At 49.5% G+C, this 20693-nt stretch overlaps 1 protein-coding gene across 1 annotated transcript in view; it reads left to right on the top strand.

Annotated features, from left to right (window-relative positions):
• LOC125638533 (NACHT, LRR and PYD domains-containing protein 12) overlaps positions 1–20693 on the top strand; it is a 196417-nt gene that overhangs the window by 97181 nt on the left and 78543 nt on the right. The window contains exon 6 of the mRNA XM_048854425.2: positions 12625–12792. Coding sequence (XP_048710382.2) covers positions 12625–12792 — 168 coding nt within the window. The remainder of the gene's footprint in view (positions 1–12624; positions 12793–20693) is intronic.

Consider the following 20693-nt stretch of genomic DNA (forward strand, 5'->3'; position numbering starts at 1 on the left):
GTAATGTGTCTTTAGAAAGGTGGTCATTTGCTGGATGTGATTAGCCTATTTGCATGCCTGTATTATTTTTGTAGAGGAAGTTAGGAATATTGTCTGGTGTATATGTATTTTATATTCAAGGTTTTGGGTCACTCCCACTGCTTACACTTCAGGGTCTTCAATGAGAAAACCAGATGGGGCTTAATTGCCCATTAGCAGACAATAAAGCTTCACCTTCCTGTGAGTCAGCCTATATCATATGAAAAAAAGGGGCCTTGGAGGAACGTGTGACCATATCACCTAATACGGGGATTCATTTTGAGTTATGGTACTTTTCCACGGGGGGTAGGTGGGAGAGGCTTGCCAGCAAACAAAGTCTTCCTGCCTTCTGCACAAAGTATTGAAGAGGGGAGCCCCTAGAGACATGGGCACCAGTCCTGAGAACACACCTATTTACCATCTAAGATGTCTGCTGCAAAAAAACAAAGTGAACATTAAGGAGGATTGGGCCCAGAGTGAATGCATTTCAGTCTGTGAAAAGATAATTAGAAGAGCTTGAGGGTGAGATATTACACGTAATGAGTTTCTTAGTGTATTAAGTTTAACTGGTGTGTTTTGTTTTATTTTGCTTAGTAAGTTTCTTTGTTCTGTCTGTTATTACTTAAAACCACTTAAATCCTACTTTTTATACTTAATAAAATCACTTTTGTTTATTAATAAACCCAAGGTAAGTAGTTGTTACCTGGAGGGGAGCCAAGCAGCTGTGCATATCTCTCTCTCATTGATTAAAAAGGGCTAACACTTATGAGCAGCTTATACAGAGTAAGATGGATTTATCTGGGGTTTAGATCCCATTGGGACTGGGTATCTGAGTGCTGGAGACAGGTATCTTGCTGTGCTGTTTTCAGTTTAGAACTGCAGGTTTGGGGGTGTGGTCCAGACCCTGGGTCTGTGTTGCAGCAGGCTAGCATGTCTGGCCCCCCCCAAAAAAGCAAAACCAGGGTTCTGGAGGCCCAGGCTGGCAGGGAAAACAGGCTCAGTGATCGTTTCAGTACATCAAGTGGCAGTCCTAAGGGGGTTTCTGTGACTGAACCCATCACAGGTTTCACCATTTGTTAAGATTTTTTTCAGTTGTATATTATTAGTTTCTACCTCTGTAGTATCTTCTTTTGTGTCTCAGATTGGGATCTTACTGTCCCAAATGGCTGGAGTGGCACTTTCCCTTGTTTATAGTCTCTCATTGTATAATTCTGATTTTAAAAGTAAACTACAGATCCATCAGGAATTGCCAGTTTGTTCAGAAACTTCACACATTCTGTCTAGACAAGGACCTAGCCATATTGTTCAATCTACTTTTCCTCTACAGACTGGATGACTATTTCACTGCACCTAAAGCTGAATGTAAAAACAGTGCCTACGTTCCAGATAGTACAAGAGGGACTGTCCACCCCTTCCATGGTTTATGCCACTACGACTACATCAAGTCAATACTCCAGTCCTCCCACTGGCTCCCCATCATTTTCTGCTGCCACTTAAATGCCATGGTCTTAATCCTCCATGAAATTCCTGGGAGGAGCCAGGCCTGGGCCCAGAGAGACTCCCAGCCACTAGGAGCAGACACAGAAGCAGCCTCAGCAGGGAGTAATGGACAGTGATGTCATCAGACTGCCTGCTGCAGGGTCTTGCTCTTGACACTGGCTATTTGTTGCAGCTCCTTCCCTCTCCCTCACAGTCTCTTCACCTCAGTTTCCCTCCATTCTCCCTCATTCCTTCCCTCCCTTGTCCTTCTTGTTACTTACTATTAAGCCAATCCCCACATAAGAAACCTCAACCAAAATTTAAAAAAAAGAAAAAAGAAAAATGTCCCTCCCCCAGCAAAATAACAAACAAAGTGACACAAACAATTGTGCCATTCACTCTGCTTGTGTGTTGTCTGTCATATTTAATTACACTGTAAACTCCTTGGGGAGGGACTTTGTAGGGAAAGTCTGTACAGTGACTATTATGATGGGTTTGGTCATAGAAACTCCCTTGAGACTGTCACTTTATGCACTGGAACACCACTGAGAATAACCGCCCTGCCAGAATGGGCATCCCTCAACTCTGTCTTGCTGAGCTGGACACTCCAGTTTAACTCCAGCACAGACTCAGAGAATGGGCCACACCCCTCTGGAGTTTCTCAGACACTGAGATTCACTCAGCCCTAGGGTTTCTCAGTTAACAGGGACTTGTCCAGTGCTTGGTATACAGACTTTCTGGGAGTCTGAACCCCAGATAAATCAGTCTTACTCTGAATAAAGTTTATGCAGGGTACATTCATAAGAGTCTGCCCTCTTTATCACTGAAAGATATGCACAGCTGTTTACCCCCCATCCCCCAGGTAACAATTCCTTACACTTGGTTTATTAATAAACAAGTGATTTTATTAAGTATAAAAAGGTAGGATTTAAGCAAATATAACAGATTACCTGAAATAACATCGAGGGTGAGAAGTTATTATTGGTAACTAGTTTCTTAGTACATTACAGACAGAACAAAGTTACTAAGTAAAATAATACATGGCTAAGCTTAAAGTCCTTCTCAGGCCAAAGTTGTATTTTCTGACTTGGGTCCAGCAGTTCTCCCCCACCCCTGAAGTTACAATCCTTTTGTTTCCAGGTGCTTTCAGATATCTCTTTGGGGTGGGGAGGCCGTCTCTTAAGCCAGTTGAAGACCATCATTATTTACTTCCCCCGCCTTATATAGAATTTTCCTAAGGCGGGAAACTTTTGTTTTGTTTGATCCTCATACCACTCCCTCCTGGAAAAGTAAAGTACCAGATTTAAGATGGATTCCAGTATCAGATGACATGGTCACATATCTCTATCAGACCCCAGCCCCATTTTTCCTGGGCTGACCCCTATGTACACAGGCAGGCTAGCAGGTAAACAAAGCTATTTACAACTCATTGTTTCTGTAGCACCCTTAATGGCTTCCACTTAATATGACTACATCAGTAATGCAAGTTTATACCTTATTTTCCTAAATTCAGACATAGAAATAATACATGCAACCAAATAGGAAAACCATATTCAGTAGATTACAACTTTTGTAATGATACCTGACATGGGACCTTTTGCATAAAGCATGTTCCAGTTATGTCATTCATATTGACAAGCATATTTTCATAAATCATATGGAGTGCAACCTGTTCTTGGTTGCTCTACATACACTACTGTAATACAGATAATAAGAACCTTGTGGCGATAGCTCCAGCAACATGAGAGATCAAATTTTGATCAATGAACTCCCTAGGATTAAACCTGAGAGCTGGAAACGAAGCACTCTCAGCAGTGCCGCTTCTATTCTGTGTCCAGGCCTAAAACCCCACTGGGTATTGCCAACAGGCAGGTGACGGATGCAGTTATCCAGTAGCTTCTGGAATCAGTTGCGCAGGTGTGGGAGACTAGGTGATACCAGTTGGAATTGGTTGTTATGTTGTGCAGAAGCTCATGTTAAGCAATTCAGATGAGTTAGAATTCAGACAGTGAATGTAGCAGAGCTCTGTCAGACTCCCTGGCTCTGCATGATCACTGAACTGCACTGGAGGTAGCTTGTAAGGCCGGCTGCATCAAGCAATGGATTTGTAAGTGCTGGCCAGAGTGCTGCATGCTCAAGAGTTTGGCGGGTTAGATTTCCCTCCTCAGTGGCAGTTGGTGACAAAAGTGGTTAGTAAGCGTTCTAAGTACTCTTACTGTCCTTCACCAGCCAACAAGCTTAAGGATCAGAGTCATAACTGGAGGCTTAAACTTCTAGTGTTTCTAGGATTCCTCTTTTGTGAGGGCGCAGAAGTTGGAGAAGGAGGGTGTCATGTTATTCCTGATGGACGCAGAGAAGAACAGTAAATATCAAAAACATTTTATAAAGAGCGGGAAAAGGTCTTCTTGTTTGCATATTGTCATAAAAATTGCAGACAGAAAAACTGTTCTCAGATCAGTCCAGTCTACAAATGATGATTTTTTTTTTATTGTTTTGCATTTCATGGTACAAGCACACACTCTTGTATGATTACAGACTTTGGCTTTAACCAAAGGTAAAGAAGTGTGGCAAAATGCATACAACATATCACCTGGATCTAAGGATTTCCCAAACTTTCAAAAACAGTACTATTTTGAGTACCTAGTTGCATTATCAGTCATATTTAGAAGATTTCTGCCACTTTTGGGGAAAATCAAACATTGGTTTTTAATGACTTGTGGCCTTTGTGATTTTATAGTTTTTTTCAGATCAGATAACCAATAATGTTGAATCATTAGAGAAAACCACACCACTTCCCACATCTACATCCACCCTGGCCATGACTGCCAGACATGTGCCTAATGTTGTAGCAAAGAAATTTTTCTAGCTGAGGAGTTAAACCTTAGTGCCCAAAATATGTCTGGGCTGGTAGACTAGTGAAAAGAAAGGGTTTTCAGTGCTGCTTCAAGTGTAAATCTGCATGTAAATGTAATCATGGAGCTGCTAATGCCTTTGCATACATTCCTGTCTCCCACTTAGTTGATGCTTGTTTTGGACTGTGTATGCATCTGCTTGGAAATAATCAAATCTATTTTGGGGTCATGTGATTTTGATGTATCCAATTCTCTTAACAGTACATCATAATAGGACACTAGCAAGCCATCCCAGTGCAGAATTCCAGGTGAAAACTATGAATGCTCTTGTAATTTTGATCGAACACAATTTTGCCCTTGAAATGTATGGCAAATTTCTAAAATATTGGAAATGGCACCTGACATTTCAAAAACACCTGGGTCGGTCCAACCTTCCCTCCCCCCACTCTATCCTCACGTCTAGGGAACCCTTTTTGAATGTTTGGTTTTCCTTCCGACAGCTCTTCAAATGTTTGTTTGGCTCTGGTCAGTAGTTAGATCTTTGGGAATTATTTTAACACACTTTAGTCAATCACAGTGGGTATCAATATGATGAGAAGGCCTTATCAGTAGCTCAGGCCCTGACATTCAAGACCCGATTGATAAATAACTCCTCCTTAAGAGCCTCAACCAAGAGGAAAAAAAAGGGAGGTCATGTTGGTTTAAAAAAAAATGGGGACACTTCTGAAACTGAGAAACACAAGGGAATGAGAACAGCTCTATGCAAGAGAAAGGCCGGTCATGTAATTAAATTGCTAGATCAAAACTCAGACTCTGTGTGACCTTGGGGAAGTCATTCAATCTCGTGTGTCTCAATTTTCCATTTGAAAAATGAAAAATAATATTTCCTTTCCCTATATTTTGTCTTCCTGGTCTAATTTAGATTGTAGAATCCTCAGGGCAGGGACTGTTTCTATTGTTGCTCCTTCTTTTAGCACCAGTGTCCTGCTCTGACTCCAGCGTTACCCTTAGCCAAGGGGTGGCAGGTGTCCAGCACCTTTCAGATCAGAGGAGAAATCAGTGACATGGAGTCTGGGTAAACTCTAAGTGAAACTTGTCACATTTACTCACCTTTTTTGGAATGAGATGGTCACACAGCAGACAGGGCAGGTTCCTCTTTCAGAAATATCAGCCCAGCAACAAATTACAAAGGAAAAACTCTGTTTCAAGAATGGACTCTTGTCAGAGTCCAAGGCAAGAACATACTCTCTCACTGCTGCCTCCTTCCCAAAGCTTATTTCTGTCACTATTCCTCATTTTGGGGGGGTATAACAAGGCATGATTCACCCCTGCACCACCTCCTGCTGGTTGTCCTTGGGAATTAGCTCTATCCAGCTCCAGAGCACCCTCTGCCAGCCAGTGTCACTTGTTACTGGACCCCAAGTCCCTCCTCAACCCCAGTTCCCCCTTTCTCTGGGGTGCTACCCCTGGCAGTACCCCACAATCGTAAGGTCGCCCCTCCCAGGGGAACCCCCACCCACCTAGTCTCAGTCTTGGCTACTGCCAGTCACCATCTAGCCCCTACACACTGGGGCAGACTGCAGTGTATAAGCCAATCATCACAGGCAAGGGGAGTTTGGATCTACTGCCTCCACCTACCCCCAGGCTGCACCCCTGCAACCTCAGTACCTATTAGGCCTTAAGAAAGGCCTAATAGGTACTGAGGGAGAAGCCAGGACCCCACTACTGCCACCTGCGGGGGTCCTTCCTTCCTTCCTGGCTGCCAGGGTTGCTAGAGCTACTGCTGCTGCGTTTGTCCTGGGGAGCTCCTGGAGCAGGAAGACGACCGAGAGGACCATTGGCTGCTGGGGGAGCGCACAGAGACTTGGGAGACCACTGTGGAGGGGGCCATTAAGGCCTGAATGATTATCGAACTGTGCTTTTGTGGTGGGGTCCTGACTGTGTTTGTGGGGATGTAGGGGGTGTGGCATGGAGCCTGCCCCCTGGTCCATCTGTGTCCCTCCCCCAACCCCCCCCCCCCCCATTGCCCCCTCCACCACCCGCACCATCCACTCACCATCTGCCTCAAGCTCCTGCCTCCAGGACTTAAGCTGCTTGCTTGGCCTGCCACACCCATTTCCACCATTTGGGCCTGCAGCAGCAGCCAGCCAACATTGACTTTTCGCAAGTGCATGTGGGTGCACGTAACCCCCTTTTTTTGGACTGCCCCCCCCTCCGATTACAGCCCTTTGCCACTCCCCCCCACCTTCTTTGCCTAAGTCCCTTGTGAGCCTAGTTTGTTTGCCTGCCCTGCCCTTTTCCCTCTGCGGTTTGGTTTGGTTCCCCTGCCCCACCCCCAGCCTGGTTGCTCCCTTTCCTTTGTGGCCCCCCTTACCCTGATTGGCCCTCCCTTCGTGTGCCCATGCCCCCCCCCCCGTTTTGGTTGATCACTGCACCCCCCTGATGTTGTTGCAACCTTCCCTCCCCTAGTTCAGCTAGAGAAGCCGGACTTCCATTCTATGTCGGCGACTGACCCCCACCCCCCCAAGTCCTTAATAGCCCCTTTATCTGCCCCCCACCCATTTTGGCACCCTCCTTCCCTGCCCGCAGCCTAGCGGGGAGGAGTGGTTGACCTGCTTCCCCTTTCCCCCTGTTTCTCTTTTTTTCGCCTCCCTCACAGCTCATCATGGCGGGAGACACGACGGGTGGGATCCATGGGGCAGACCCTGCAATTCCCCCCCCCGCAATTCCCCTCCCAGCCTCTACTTTAACCACCGCTGCCAAACCACCTGCTATTGGCCCCGCTGGGGCACTGGCAGCGGTGAGCAATGGGGTGGCCTGTGCTGCTGCCATGTCCCTCACCCCCTCCGATTCTGGGGGAGCTCCCCCAGCTGGCGGGAGGGGCCGGGGCAAAAAGAAGGGAAAGAGCCTCGCTAAAAAGACTAGGCCCTCCATGGCAGGGGCTTCCCCCACTGCCGTGGCCCCGCCATTGGCTGCGGCGTCGCTCCCCGCTGTTCCCTCCACCAGCACCGCGGGCACCCCCCCCCCGGCCCCTAGAGCGTATGCCCAGGTGGCGGCGGCCCCCCCGCCAACCACTACATCCTCTCTCCCAGCCACCGCCGTTGTTACCATCCTTAGCGGCCGGGGCCCCTTCCCCACCTTGACCAGGAAGCACGCATCCGTTGCCTCCTGGTGCCCGCCTCACACCACGTGGAGACCTACGTGTGGGTGTTGGCGAGGGTGGTGGGGCCCACGGCCATTGTGGCGGCCTCCAAAATGTATGGCAAGGTTGTCTTCTTCCTTGCCTCGGAGGCCGCCATCCAGGAGGCGGTGGAGAAGGGTCTGGCGGTGGGGGGGGGGTGTTCGTCCCCCTGGAGCTGCTGGAGGACCTGGGTGCCCGTGTAGTCCTGACCTCCATTCCTCCTCTCCTCCCCAATGCTGCCCACTCTCTCTGTCCTGGGGAAACCAATCTCTGTTATCAGCCCTCTCCTGCTGGGCTGCAAAGACCACGCCCTCCGTCACGTCCTCCTGTTCAGCTGGCAGGTGCAGCTTCAGCTGCTGCCCACGGCGCATGTCGGAGAGGCGCTCGAGGGGTCTTTCCTGGTCCCCTACCAGGGGGGCCCGTTACCGGGTGCATTATTCCACGAAGAAGGCACGGTGCTACCTCTGCCGGGGCGATGGGATACGTCCGGAGGGACTGCCCCTTGGCCCGGCACGGAGGAACGCCCGGGACCCTCAAGTCCCGGCAGAGTGCTGGCCCCGTCATCGCCGGCGCCCCTGGCTGCCCGGCACCCAGAGCTGCCCCTCCTCCTTCTCAGCCCACCACTGGTCCTGCTCAGGCCTAAGGGGTACTTCCCCCAGTGTGCCCAGATGAATGGGAGAGCCCCGCCTCTGCTGCATGCACTCTGGCTGGGCCTGTAGAGGAGGGTGCGGTGGGGATATCGCTGGGTTTGGGAGAGGGCCCGCCCCAGGGGGAATCTGCCCCCCCCATGCTGCCCCGCTGTTGCCTTCCCGAGTCATCATCCCTGCCCTCAGACCCAACCCGTTACTCAGCCCGCAGACGATGCCATGGAGGGCTGGACCCCAGTACATGGAAAGCGTGGCAAGTGGAAGGCTCAAGCTCCGCTCCTGCCATCCAATGCGGAGGCCCCCTGGAAAACCAGGAAGGGGGACACTGCTGCCGAGCCTTCCGCCCTGCCCACGGCCACGTTCCATCCACCAGTGCCGGCTGGGGAAGACGTGGCAGCACCGGAGAGGAGCGCCTCCCTTCCCTCGTGGTCCCTCCCAACGGAGACCTCCGCTAGAGCCCCTCCTGCTCCCTTAACATCTGAAGCCCCTGCGAGACCTGAAGCGAGCGTCACTCCGGGCGCTGGTGGGGAGGGCCCCGGGGCGGTGAGAGGTGATTGAGGCCCTGGGTCTGACCCTGGTCACCCAGGGGTAGGATGACCCTCTGCCAGCGGGCCTTGACCTGAGCGACCTCACCCCAGCCCCCCCTCCCCATAACCACTGCTTCCGCTCCCGCCTCCGAGGGTCTCCTGGACTCTTCGACCTGCCCCGTCACAGGTGGCACTCTGCTGACGGCCGCCGAGCCTGCTGAGGCGATAGCCAGTGCCTCGCAGCCAGGACCCGAGTTACCAGGGGTATCCCCCATTGGCGTGGGGCAACCGACTTCCTTCCCGGGCTGGGGCCCCACTGAAAATTGTCCACCTCCTGATGTCGTGGCTGTCACACCTGCCATTGAGCCTGGCATCACTGGGGTCCCCCTCCCCGTCCCTCAGGCCCCTGAGCCAGACCGAGGGGAGCCACCTCCTGGCGACCCAGTTCCTGGAGCCCAGGATCCCACCTCTGTCCCTCTTCCCACCCCTACTCCTGACCCCTGCCCCTATCCCCTCCACCTCCCGCGATGCCATTGCCGCCCCTGGGGCCGTCTCTTTCCCTTTCCCGGAGGGTGACCCCCAGGAAGCGGCCTTTGTGTTTCCATGTCCCGACTCACTAGGGGCTGCAATCTTCCCTCCACCGCCCCGCATTGAGCCGGGGTCTGAGGCAGACCACATGCCACCGGCCCATCGGACGCCACATCGAGGGTCCGCCCCTTGCCTGCCCGTCTTGGTGGGCCACGGGGCTGTGCCAGGGGCCCCACCGGAGGACGACCGGGGGCCAGTGATCCCACCCCCCAATAGGCTGCGAGAGGAGCTGTGGGAGTTTCTAGAAGATGTCTGTGGCTCCCGCAATAAGGTGCAGCTTGCTGTCCAGCGATGGGGGGATTTTCACAAAATCCTCCGGGCCGTGAGGGCCCTTATGGGGGAGGGTAAAAGGACCGGGAAGCAGGACGCCGCGGCTTACCACCGGGTCCGCAGCTTCCATGACTCCTTGCTCACCTACGGGGTAGGTCACAGTTTGCTGCACAGCCCAATGTGGGCCGTGAGCATCCCTGACGGCGAGGATCACCCCCAGCCCTCCTCATGACACCTATCGCCTTTGCAACATTGAACACCTGGGGCTGTAGGATGGGTCTCCACAGGTGCCAGGTGCTCTCCTTCCTTCGGGAGGGGGGGTACTCTGTGGTTTTCCTGCGGGAGACCCATACAGATCCGGCAGTCGAGGACAGCTGGCGGCTGGAGTAGGGGGGACAGGATCTACTTTAGCCATCTCACAATTTGTATGGCTGGAGTGGCGACCCTTTTCTCCCCCGACCTACGGCCCAAGGTGCTGGGGGTCGCCGAGGCTGTGTCGGGCCGTCTGCTGCGCCTCCGGGTCCGCATGGAGGGGCTTGTGGTCAACCTCGTTAACGTCTATGCCCCGACATCGGGCAAGGAGCGGCTGTCTTTTTATCATCAGGCATCTGCCTTCCTCGGCTCCTTGGATCCTCGTGAGTGCCTGGTCCTGGGCGGGGACTTTAACGCCACCCTCGAGGAGCAGGACCACTCAGGGACCGAGCAGTGCCCAGCCGCCGCGGACGTCCTCCGGGAGATTGTCGAACATCACTCCCTGGTGGATGTCTGGCGCGACCACCACCCGGACGATATCTCGACGTCCACCTATGTCCGAGTGGAGGCCCATCGGTCGTGCCACTCCCGGTTGGACCGCATCAACTTGTCACGCTTCCACCTTTCACAGGCCCACTCCTCCAACATCCGGCCGGCCCCTTTTTCAGATCACCATCTGGCCACCGAGACAGCCTCTCTCTCTCAGGGGCCAGCCTATTGGCATTTTAACAACAGCTTGCTGGAGGATGTGGGCTTTGTGGCGCCCTTCCGGGAGTTCTGGCTGGCCTGGCGAGGGCAGCGGCATGCCTTTCCCTCGGCGCGGCAGTGGTGGGACCTGGGGAAGGTGCGCACTTGGCTCTTCTGCTGTGACTACACTCGGGGCGCCAGCCATTGGAGGGATGTGGTGATAGAGTAGTTGGAATGGGAGGTCTTGGAGCTAGAGAGGTGTCTGGCCGCCAGCCCTGAGGTCCATCCCTTTGCGAAACATTCCAGGAGAAGCGGGAGGAGCTCCGGGCCCTCGACAACCATTGGGCCCGGGGTGCTTTTGTTCGATCCCGCATCCGCCTCCTTTGGGAGATTGATCGCGGCTCCCACTTCTTCTATGCCCTGGAGAAAAAGAGCGGGGCCAAGAAGCACGTCACTTGCCTTCTGGCAGAGGACGGCACCCCCCCTCATGGATCCGACGGAGATGTGAGAGAGGGCCAGGACCTTCTACACAAACCTTTTCTCCCTGGATCCGACCGATCCTACCGCCCGCCCGCTTCCCGGAAACCAATAGGTCCAGAGGGCGTCTGTCCTTTTTTATCCCCATTGCAGTCCTCCTTTCCCTTCATGTGTCCTCTGCCCACTTTGGGGTATCTTTCTCCTCAACTTCTCACTTGTCTTCCGTCCTTTCTTCCCTTTAAATCTTGTGGAGCTCTTCTCTGTTGCTTCATCAAGAACACCCTCTCCCCACCTCCCCTGGCTAGGGCTTATCTCAATAGTTTCCCACGTACACCCATGAGGTTTTTTTTTCTTTCCCTGTTCAACATTGTGAGTGCCTCTCTTCCTCCCTCCAAAATATCTCAGGGGTTCTATGAAACCTTACTGAACCTGGGGGCCCCACAGGGAGTGGGTGCTTCTCTCGCTCATATAAATTCAGGGCTCTTTTTCTCTCCCAAACCTTTGGATTCCCCTCCCCATTCAGTGGAGTGACCATATTTTCAATACAAATGTAGTGATGAAAAAGGCCGAGGAGGTGACAGTTCCGGTGGCTGGGATGTCTCTACATGTGTGCAAGATTTGGCAGCTGTCAGGGATTCAGAGGTCTCCCTGTGAGCCCTGGAGGGAAGGAGGAGTGGCAGTATGTGACAGCTGGGTGCTGGTCACTGAGATGCACATGGTCATAGCCAGGCAGCTGCCACAGTTCCACACTCTTGTGGGCTGGCAGCTCCCCCAGGAGCCCAACTCTGCAGGGAGGGACTCGGAATCCAGTAGAAAATTTCTGTTGTAATAACCCCACTGGTTTTTGGAACAGGCCCTGCCAACAGGGTAACATGGTTGCCCTCCTCTCAGGGGCTCTTCTTCTCCAAACTTTGGGGATCCCCCTTGTTGTGGAGCTTTTCTCCTCTTTGTCTTCCATTTCCCCCAACCCCACCCTTTGGTCCCTGGTGTCAGTGGAAGGTGAATATGATGCAGTCAGTGCTGGGCCTCGCAGCTGCCTCCCCTCCCCAGGCCTGAGGGTCAGAGCTGGGGGCAGAGACAGGAGATGGCTGCTTCCTGCAGGCAAGCAGCAGAGCCAGTGCCCGGCCCAGCTGCCTGGGGAGGGGGCTGCTCCTACAGGCTCCCTGTCGCAATGGGGCTGCTCCGATTAGGTCGCACCATCCCAGGGCTGATCAGAGCCAAATCCAATCTGATTGGCTGAGAGCTGGGTCGGTGGGATTTGGCATGTCCCGGTGGCTGCCCTTTAAATTCTGGTTGGTCAGTGGAAAGGGTGAGGGGCGGTGCTTAGTGAGGAAGTCTCACCCCAAACCTTATTCCTTATTGGTCAATGGCAGAGATTTAAGGATTGGGGTGTCTGGTCCATTCACAGTGCTGATTGGTCAAGAGTGAAGTGCAAGGGGTGGGGCTTAGGCAGGAAGTTCCCCCCCACACTGGTTCCTCATTGGCATAGGGTGGGGTTGGGACAGGCGGTGGAGCAGGGCTTCTACTTCATTCTTCACGTGGATTGGTCAGGGAGGGGGCTGGTGGGCGGGGCCGCCTGTCAGAACAGCTGTGACGAGCCCCCTTCACACTGTGATCCCCCTTCTCTGTGTTTCTCTCTCCTGCAGCTTGTGGAGTTGTCGTCTCACAGCCGCTGGCTGTGGGGATCTTGCAGATGTTCTCAGAACCAGCCACAGCCTGACCGACCTGTACCTGTATAATTCTGTGGAAGAGGCCGGAGTGCAGCTGCTGTGTGGGGGACTGAAACACCCGAACTGCAAACTGCAGACACTGGAGTAAGTAACATTTGGCCTCCTCTGTGTATTTGTAGGTGTCCTGTGTGTAAAGTGCTTGACACAGTGAGAAATAGTTGAGGGGAGAAGATTTTTCTCTCTCTCCGTTCCACTCTGATGTTTCTCGGGGACTGAGAAGTTACCCCATTATCCCCTGCATACTACCCCCCTGTAGTAGCTGTCTGTCAGCTCCCTGGCACCACCAGCCCTTCTCTCACCCAAGCACTCTACTCTGGGCTTATGCCAGCCCCAACTTTGCCTTGCAGGGTGACAAGAGGGGCACTGAATCCCCAAATCCTTTTCCTGTGATACCCAGCCCCTGACTCTGGCTACTCACAGAAGTATCAGTTCTTCTGCACCCAAAGATGCTGTGTACCCCAGTTTACCAGAGTTATCTTAAACCGCTGCTCTTGTAAGCCACAGAAGACTTGTGAACACTTACAATAAGACAAAAGTAGGTTTATTAAAGAAAGAAAGAAAGAAAGAAAGAAAGAAAGATTTATGCAGGAATGAGAGAAGGTGATGGAAACAACTGGTTGTAATGCAAAACAAAATCCTAAAGCGTGAACCTGAGTCTACACTTGTCAACAGCTACCTCTCCTATCTAATGAACTAGGTTTTCCCCACAAAGTTCAGTCAGTTGCAGAACTAGCTGGTTTCATAAGGACCAGGACCCAAATATTCAGGACAGCCCCCTGAACTTCTCAAAGGTTTTCCTCAGTGAATACAGAGTGCCTTTGCCTACACTCTGTTATCCTGAAAATCGTCATTGGCTATATTCATAGCCAGGGTGATCCTCTGCTTGCTGTGATGTTCCTTTTCACCTCTAAGTGGTTTGGATCATTTCCCATGGTCTTTGATGCTTTTCCATTGACTGTTCTGGGATGTGGCAGGAGTAGACAACACAGCTTTCTATAGATGAATAAATATCCTATAAGATGTGTCTGGTGTATTGGGTTTGTCAGGTATGCAGTGAGAGCTGTTTGCAAAGAACAGGGGACCCTTTGCCAAGGATGCTTGTGTCACACCAACCCCATTTTTTTTCTCTATCTTTCCTCTTATTACACCCACTCCATCTCATGCTGACCCTGGTGGTGTTCCTGGCAAAGGCTTTAGCAAAGGGGTGATCTTCCATTTAGCTCTGAACATGGGCAAGCCAAGACTTAGTCTGATACCCTCTAAGGACACATAGCCACCGACTTTCCCTCTAGCCAGGGGGTGCTCGAGTCCCCCCTCCCCCACTCCATCCCTTCCCCCAAACCCTGCCCCCACACTGCCTCTTCCCGCCCATGCTCCACCTCTGCCCCGCCCCATACCACCCCTTCCCTCAAACCCCCACCTCTCCCCCGCCTCGTCCCCTGAGTGCACCGTGTCCCCGCTCCTCCCCTCCCTCCCGGAGCATCCTGAATGCCACAAAACAGCTGTTTTGTGGCAGTAGGAGGCACTGGGAGGGAGGGGGAGAAGTTGGTCAGTGGGGCCACTGTGGGGAGGAGGGTAGAGGGGGGAGCTTGGCTGTCGGTAGCTGTTGAGGCCCCAAAGAGAATTGTTTTAATTTTTCAGCAAGCTGTGCCACTCGTATCCCTGCTGCAGCCAGCTCCAGAGCAGTGGAGGGGAAACTCGTTTTCCTGTGCTTGGCCTGGCCCCAAACACCCCACTCCTCAGACTAACAAAGACACAAGCAATGAAAAATACAATGTTATAACATTAGAATCATAGAAATATAGAATATCAGGGTTGGAAGGGATCTCAGGAGGTCATCTAGTCCAACCCCCTGTTCAAAGCAGGACCAATCCCCAACTAAATCATCCCAGCCAGGGCTTTGTCAAGCCTGACCTTAAAAACCTCTAAGGAAAGAGATTCCACCACCTCCCTAGGGAACCCATTCCAGTGCCTCACCACCCTCCTAGTGAAAAAGTTTTTCCTAAGATCCAACCTAAACCTCCCCCACTGCAACTTGAGACCATTAAATCATAGACTTAAGATCAGAAGGGACCATTTTGATCATCTAGTCTGACCTCCTGCACAACGCAGGTCACAGAATCTCACCCACCCACTCCTGTAACAAACCCCTAACCTATGTCTGAGCTATTGAAGTCCTCAAATCATGGTTTAAAGACTCCAAGGTGCAGAGAATCCTCCAGGAAGTTACCCATACCCCATGCTACAGAGGAAGGTGAAAAAACCCCAGGGCCTCTTCCAATCTGCCCTGGAGGAAAATTCCTTCCTGACTCCAAATATGGCGATCAGCTAAACCCTGAGCATGTGAGCAAGGCTCACCGGCCAGACACCCAGGAAAGAATTCTCTGTAGTAACTCAGATCCCACCCCATCTAACATTCCATCACAGGCCATTGGGCATATCGACTGCTAATATAGTCAAAGATCAATTAATTGCCAAAATTAGGTTTCCCCATCATATCATATCCCCTCCATAAACTTATCAAGCTTAATCTTGAAGCCAAATATGTCTTTTGCCCCCACTGCTTCTCTTGGAAGGCTGTTCCAGAACTTCACTCCTCTGATGGTTAAAAACCTTTGTCTAATTTCCAGTCTAAACTTCCTGATGGCCAGTTTATATCCATTTGTTCTTGTGTCCACAAAGATACTGAGCTTAAATAATTCTTCTCCCTCTGTGGTATTTATCCCTCTGATATATTTATAGAGAGCAATCATATCTCCTCTCAGCTTTCTTTTGGTTAGGCTAAACAAACCAAGCTCTTTGAGTCTCCTTTCATAAGACAGGTTTTCCATTCCTCTGATCATCCTAGTAGCCCTTCTCTGTACCTGTTCCAGTTTGAATTCATCCTTCTTAAACATGGGAGACCAGAACTGCACACACTATTCCAGATGAGGTCTCACCAGTGCCTTGTATAACGGTACTAATACCTCCTTATCTCTACTTGTAATACCTTGCCTGATGCATCCCAAGACCGCATTAGCTTTTTTCACAGCCGTATCACATTGGCGGCTCATAGTCATCCCGTGATCAACCAATACTCCAAGGTCCTCCTCCTCCTCTGTTACTTCCAAGTGATGCATCCCCAGTTTATAGCAGAAATTCTTGTTATTAATCCCTAAATGCATGACCTTGCACTTTTCACTATTAAATTTCATCCTGTTTGTCATAAATATAAAGGGAAGGGTAAACACCTTTAAAATCCCTCCTGGCCAGAGGAAAAACCCTTTCACCTGTAAAGGGTTAAGAAGCTAGGATAACCTTGCTGGCACCTGACCAAAATGACCAATGAGGAAACAAGATACTTTCAAAAGCTGGGGGGAGGGAGAAACAAATCTCTCTCTCTGTCTGTGTGATGCTTTTGCTGGGGACAAAACAGGAATGGAGTCTTAGAATTTAGGAAGTAATCCAGCTAGATATGCGTTAGATTCTGTTTTGTTTAAATGGCTGAGAAAATGAGTTGTGCTGAATAGAATGGATATTCCTGTTTTTGTGTCTTTTTGTAACTTAAGGTTTTGCCTAGAGGGATTCTCTATGTTTTGAATCTAATTACCCTGTAAGGTATTTACCATCCTGATTTTACAGAGGTGATTCTTTTACTTTTTCTTCAATTAAAATTCTTCTTTGAAGAACCTGATTGCTTTTTCGTTGTTCTTAAGATCCAAGGGTTTGGGTCTGTGTTCACCTATGCAAATTGGTGAGGATTTTTATCAAGCCTTCCCCAGGAAAGGGGATGTAGGGTTTGGGAGGATTTTTTTGGGGGGGAAAGATGTTTCCAAGCGGGCTCTTTCCCGGTTATATATCTGTTGGTTCCTATATATACCACTGCTTGGTGGTGGCAGAAATAAAATCTAAGGGCAAAAGGAAAATAGTCTGTATCTTGGGGAAGTTTTAACCTAAGCTGGTAAAAGTAAGCTTTGGAGGTTTTCATGCAGGTCCCCACATCTGTACCCTAGAGTTCAGAGTGGAGAGGGAACCGTGACACTATTTCTCCAGTTTACAAGGTCATCCAGATCTTCCTGTATGATATCCAGGTCCTTCTCTATATTGGCAATACCTCCCAGCTTCGTGTCATCTGCAAACTTTATTAGCACATTCCCGCTTTTTGTGCCAAGGTCAGTAATGAAAAGATTAAATAAGATTGGTCCCAAAACCGATCCCAGAGGAACTACACTAGTAACCTCCTTCCAGCCTGACAGTTCACCTTTCAGTGTGACCTGTTGTAGTCTCCTCTTTAACCAGTTCCTTATCCACCTTTGAATTTTCATATTGATCCCCATCTTTTCCAATTTAGCTAATAATTCCCCATGTGGAACCGTATCAAATGCCTTTCTGAAATCGAGGTAAATTAAATCCACTGCATTTCCTTGGTCTAAAAAATCTGTTACCTTCTCAAAGAAGATCAGGTTGGTTTGACATGATCTACCTTTTGTAAAGCCATGCTGTATTTTGTCCCAATTACCATTGACCTTAACTACTTTCTCCTTCAAATTTTTTTCCAAGACCTTGCATACTGCAGATGTCAAACTAACAGGCCTGTAGTTACCCTGATCACTTTTTTTTCCCTTTCTTAAAAATAGGAACTATGTTAGCAATTCTCCAGTCATATGGTATAACCCCTGAGTTTACAGATTCATTAAAAATTCTTGCTAATGGGCTTGCAATTTCATGTGCCAGTTCCTTTAATATTCTTGGATGAAGATTATCCGGGCCCCCTGATTTAGTCCCATTAAGCTGTTCAAGTTTGGCTTCTACCTTGGATGTGGTAATATTTATCTCCATATCCTCATTCCCATTTGTCGTCCCACCATTATCCCTAAGATCCTCATTAGCCTCATTAAAGACAAAGGCAAAGTATTTGTTTAGATATTGGGCCATGCCTAGATTATCCTTAACCTCCACTCCATCCTCAGCGGTCCCACTTCTTCTTTCTTTGTTTTTTTTTCTATTTATATGGCTATAGAACCTTTTACTGTTGGTTTTAATTCCCTTTGCAAGGTCCAACTCTACATGGCTTTTGGCCTTTCTCACTTTATCCCTACACGTTCTGACCTCGTTAAGATAGCTTTCCTTGCTAATCCTTCCCATCTTCCACTCCTTGTAGAAGCTCTGCTTTTTCTTAATCACCTCTCTGAGATGCATGCTCATCCAGCTGGGTCTATGAATTTTTTCCCCTTTGTTGGGATGCAGGCTTCCAATTGTTTCTGCAACTTTGACTTGAAGTAATTCCAGGCCTCCTCCACCTTTAGATCCACAAGTTTTTCAGTCCAATCCACTTCCTTAACTAATTTCCTTAATTTTTTAAAGTTAGCTCTTTTGAAATCAAAAACCCTAGTCACAGATCTATTTTTGTTTATCCTTCCATTCAGTTTGCACTGAATTAGTTCATGATCGCTCGACCCAAGGTTGTCCCCTACAACGATTTCTTCTATGAGGTCCTCGCCACTCACAAAACCAAATCCAAAATGGCATCCCCTCTGGTTGGTTCAGAAACTACTTGGTGAAGGATCCATCAGCTATCACATCCAGGAAAATCTGAGCCCTATTATTATTACTAGCACTTGTCCTCCAGTCTATATCTGGGAAATTAGTCTCCCACGATCACACAATTCCCATTAGTATTTACTCCTTTAAAATCTTTAAAGAGGTCTCTATCCATATCCAAATTGGATCCCGGCGGTCTAGTGCACTACCCAAGCACTATCCCAGGGGAGGCTCTAGTAGCTTTCTTCCCCAGTATGATTTTTGCCCAGACAGACTCTGTCTTATCCATTCCATCACTTCTTATTTCTTTACAGTCTACCTCATCATTTATATACAATGCTACTCCACCACCTTTGCCTTTATTTCTATCTTTTCTAAAGAGCACATACCCTTCAATACCCATACTCCGGTCCAGTCATTACTCCTTGTTCTGTAATCTGCTACCACTGAGAACAGTCTAGCTCCATCCTCTTTTTGGAACCCCCTTTCAGGTAGTTGAAAGCAGCTATCAAATCCCCCCTTATTCTTCTCTTCTGCAGACTAAATAATCCAGGTTCCCTCAGCCTTTCCTCATAAGCCATGTGCTCCAGTCCCCTAATCATTTTTGTTGCCCTTCAAATACATGTTAACTTAAAAAAATTGTTTGGAGCATTGGGAATTCTTGTGCAAAAACATAAAATGCTAAATCAGGGGTTAGTCAGCACTGCCATGGTGTACATGCAGGAACACAGACACCCCACAGTGCATAATGGCTGCCCATTGACAGCATCCGCAGTAATTTCCACACTCCTGAGATGTGCTAAAGAGAACACAGAGCAGGGTAATGAGTTAACAAATTAACATCCCAACTAAATCCTCTTTTCCATGGTTCTCTATCACCCACTGAATGCTCCCATCCTTCCAGCCCCAAGGGACTCCACTATAGCAACAGGGAGAGAACTTTGGTGAGTATTCTCTGGGCTGCATGGAGGACCCCCAAGGATATTCTTCCTTTGGGTCCAGAGCACTCACATCTCTAGCTCCTGTAGGAAAATATAGGATAGAGAGAAACTTTGGAGACCAGAGTGGCTGAACTGGAGGAGCCAAGGGAGACAGAGAGGTACATAGATGAGACTTTCCGGGACACAGTAGACCAGTCCCACCCCCAGTCTGACAGCCTCTGTGCTGTTGAGGAGGATGAACATCCAACTGCAGCAGAGGGAAACAATCCCATAGTTGGGACCCTCCTTCTAGATGATGTTGTGGTATCCTCTCGCCCTGAGGATACCTCTCTGGGGGAGGGAACTCCAGCGATTAGGTAGAGACAGGTATTACTAATGGGCGATTTGATCATTAGAAACATAGCTGGGTTTGCGATGACTGGAAGAACCACATAATGACTTGCCTGCCAGGTGTGAAAGTTGTGGATCTCTCGAGACATCTAGATAGACTTATGTGTAGTGCTGGGGAGGAGCCGATGGTCATGGTACATGTAGGTACCAATGACACAGGGAAGGATAGGAGAGAGGTCCTGGAGGCCAAATTTAGGCTGCTAGGTAAGAGATTGAAGTCCAGGACCTCCATGGTAGCATTCTCTGAGATGCTCCCAGTTCCACGCTCAGGGCCAGTTAGACAGGCAGAGCTGCAGACTCTCAATGCATGGAGGAGACAATGGTGCAGGGAGGAGGGGTTTAGATTTATTCGAAACTGGGGAAACTTGGGAAAGGGGGAGCCTATACAGGAAGGATGGGCTCCACCTAAACCAAAATGGAAAGAGATTGCTGGCACATAACATTAAAACGGTCATAGAGCAGTTTTTAAACTAAGGGTTGGGGGAAAGCTGACAGGTGCAGAGGAGCATGTGGTTCGGACATCCCTTAGGGGAGGATCTATTAATAGAGAATCTCTGTCCTAGTGAGGACGAGACAATGGAAAATGATAAAATACACACAGGGTCTGACCAGGAACAGTCAAATAAAAAAGAGTCCCATTCAATTACATTGTGTAATGGCAGACAGCTAAAAGGAGACCAGTTTTTAAAGTGATTATATACCAGTGCTAGAAGTCTAAATAATAAAATGGGTGAACTAGAGTGCCTCGTATTAAATGAGGATATTGATATAATAGGCATCACAGAAACTGGGTGAAATGAGGATAATCAATGGGATACGCAAAAAGAAAAGGAGTACTTGTGGCACCTTAGAGACTAACCAATTTATTTGAGCATGAGCTTTCGTGAGCTACAGCTCACTTCATCAGATGTATACCGTGGAAACTGCAGCAGACTTTATATACACACAGAGAATATGAAACAATACCTCCTCCCACCCCACTGTCCTGCTGGTAATAGCTTATCTAAAGTGATCATCAGGTGGGCCATTTCCAGCACAAATCCAGGTTTTCTCACCCTCAACCCCCCCACACAAATTCACTCTCCTGCTGGTGCTAGCCCTGGCCCACCTGATGATCACTTTAGATAAGCTATT

This window comes from Caretta caretta, chromosome 6 (assembly GCF_965140235.1).
Source record: "Caretta caretta isolate rCarCar2 chromosome 6, rCarCar1.hap1, whole genome shotgun sequence".
NCBI lineage: Eukaryota > Metazoa > Chordata > Testudines > Cheloniidae > Caretta > Caretta caretta.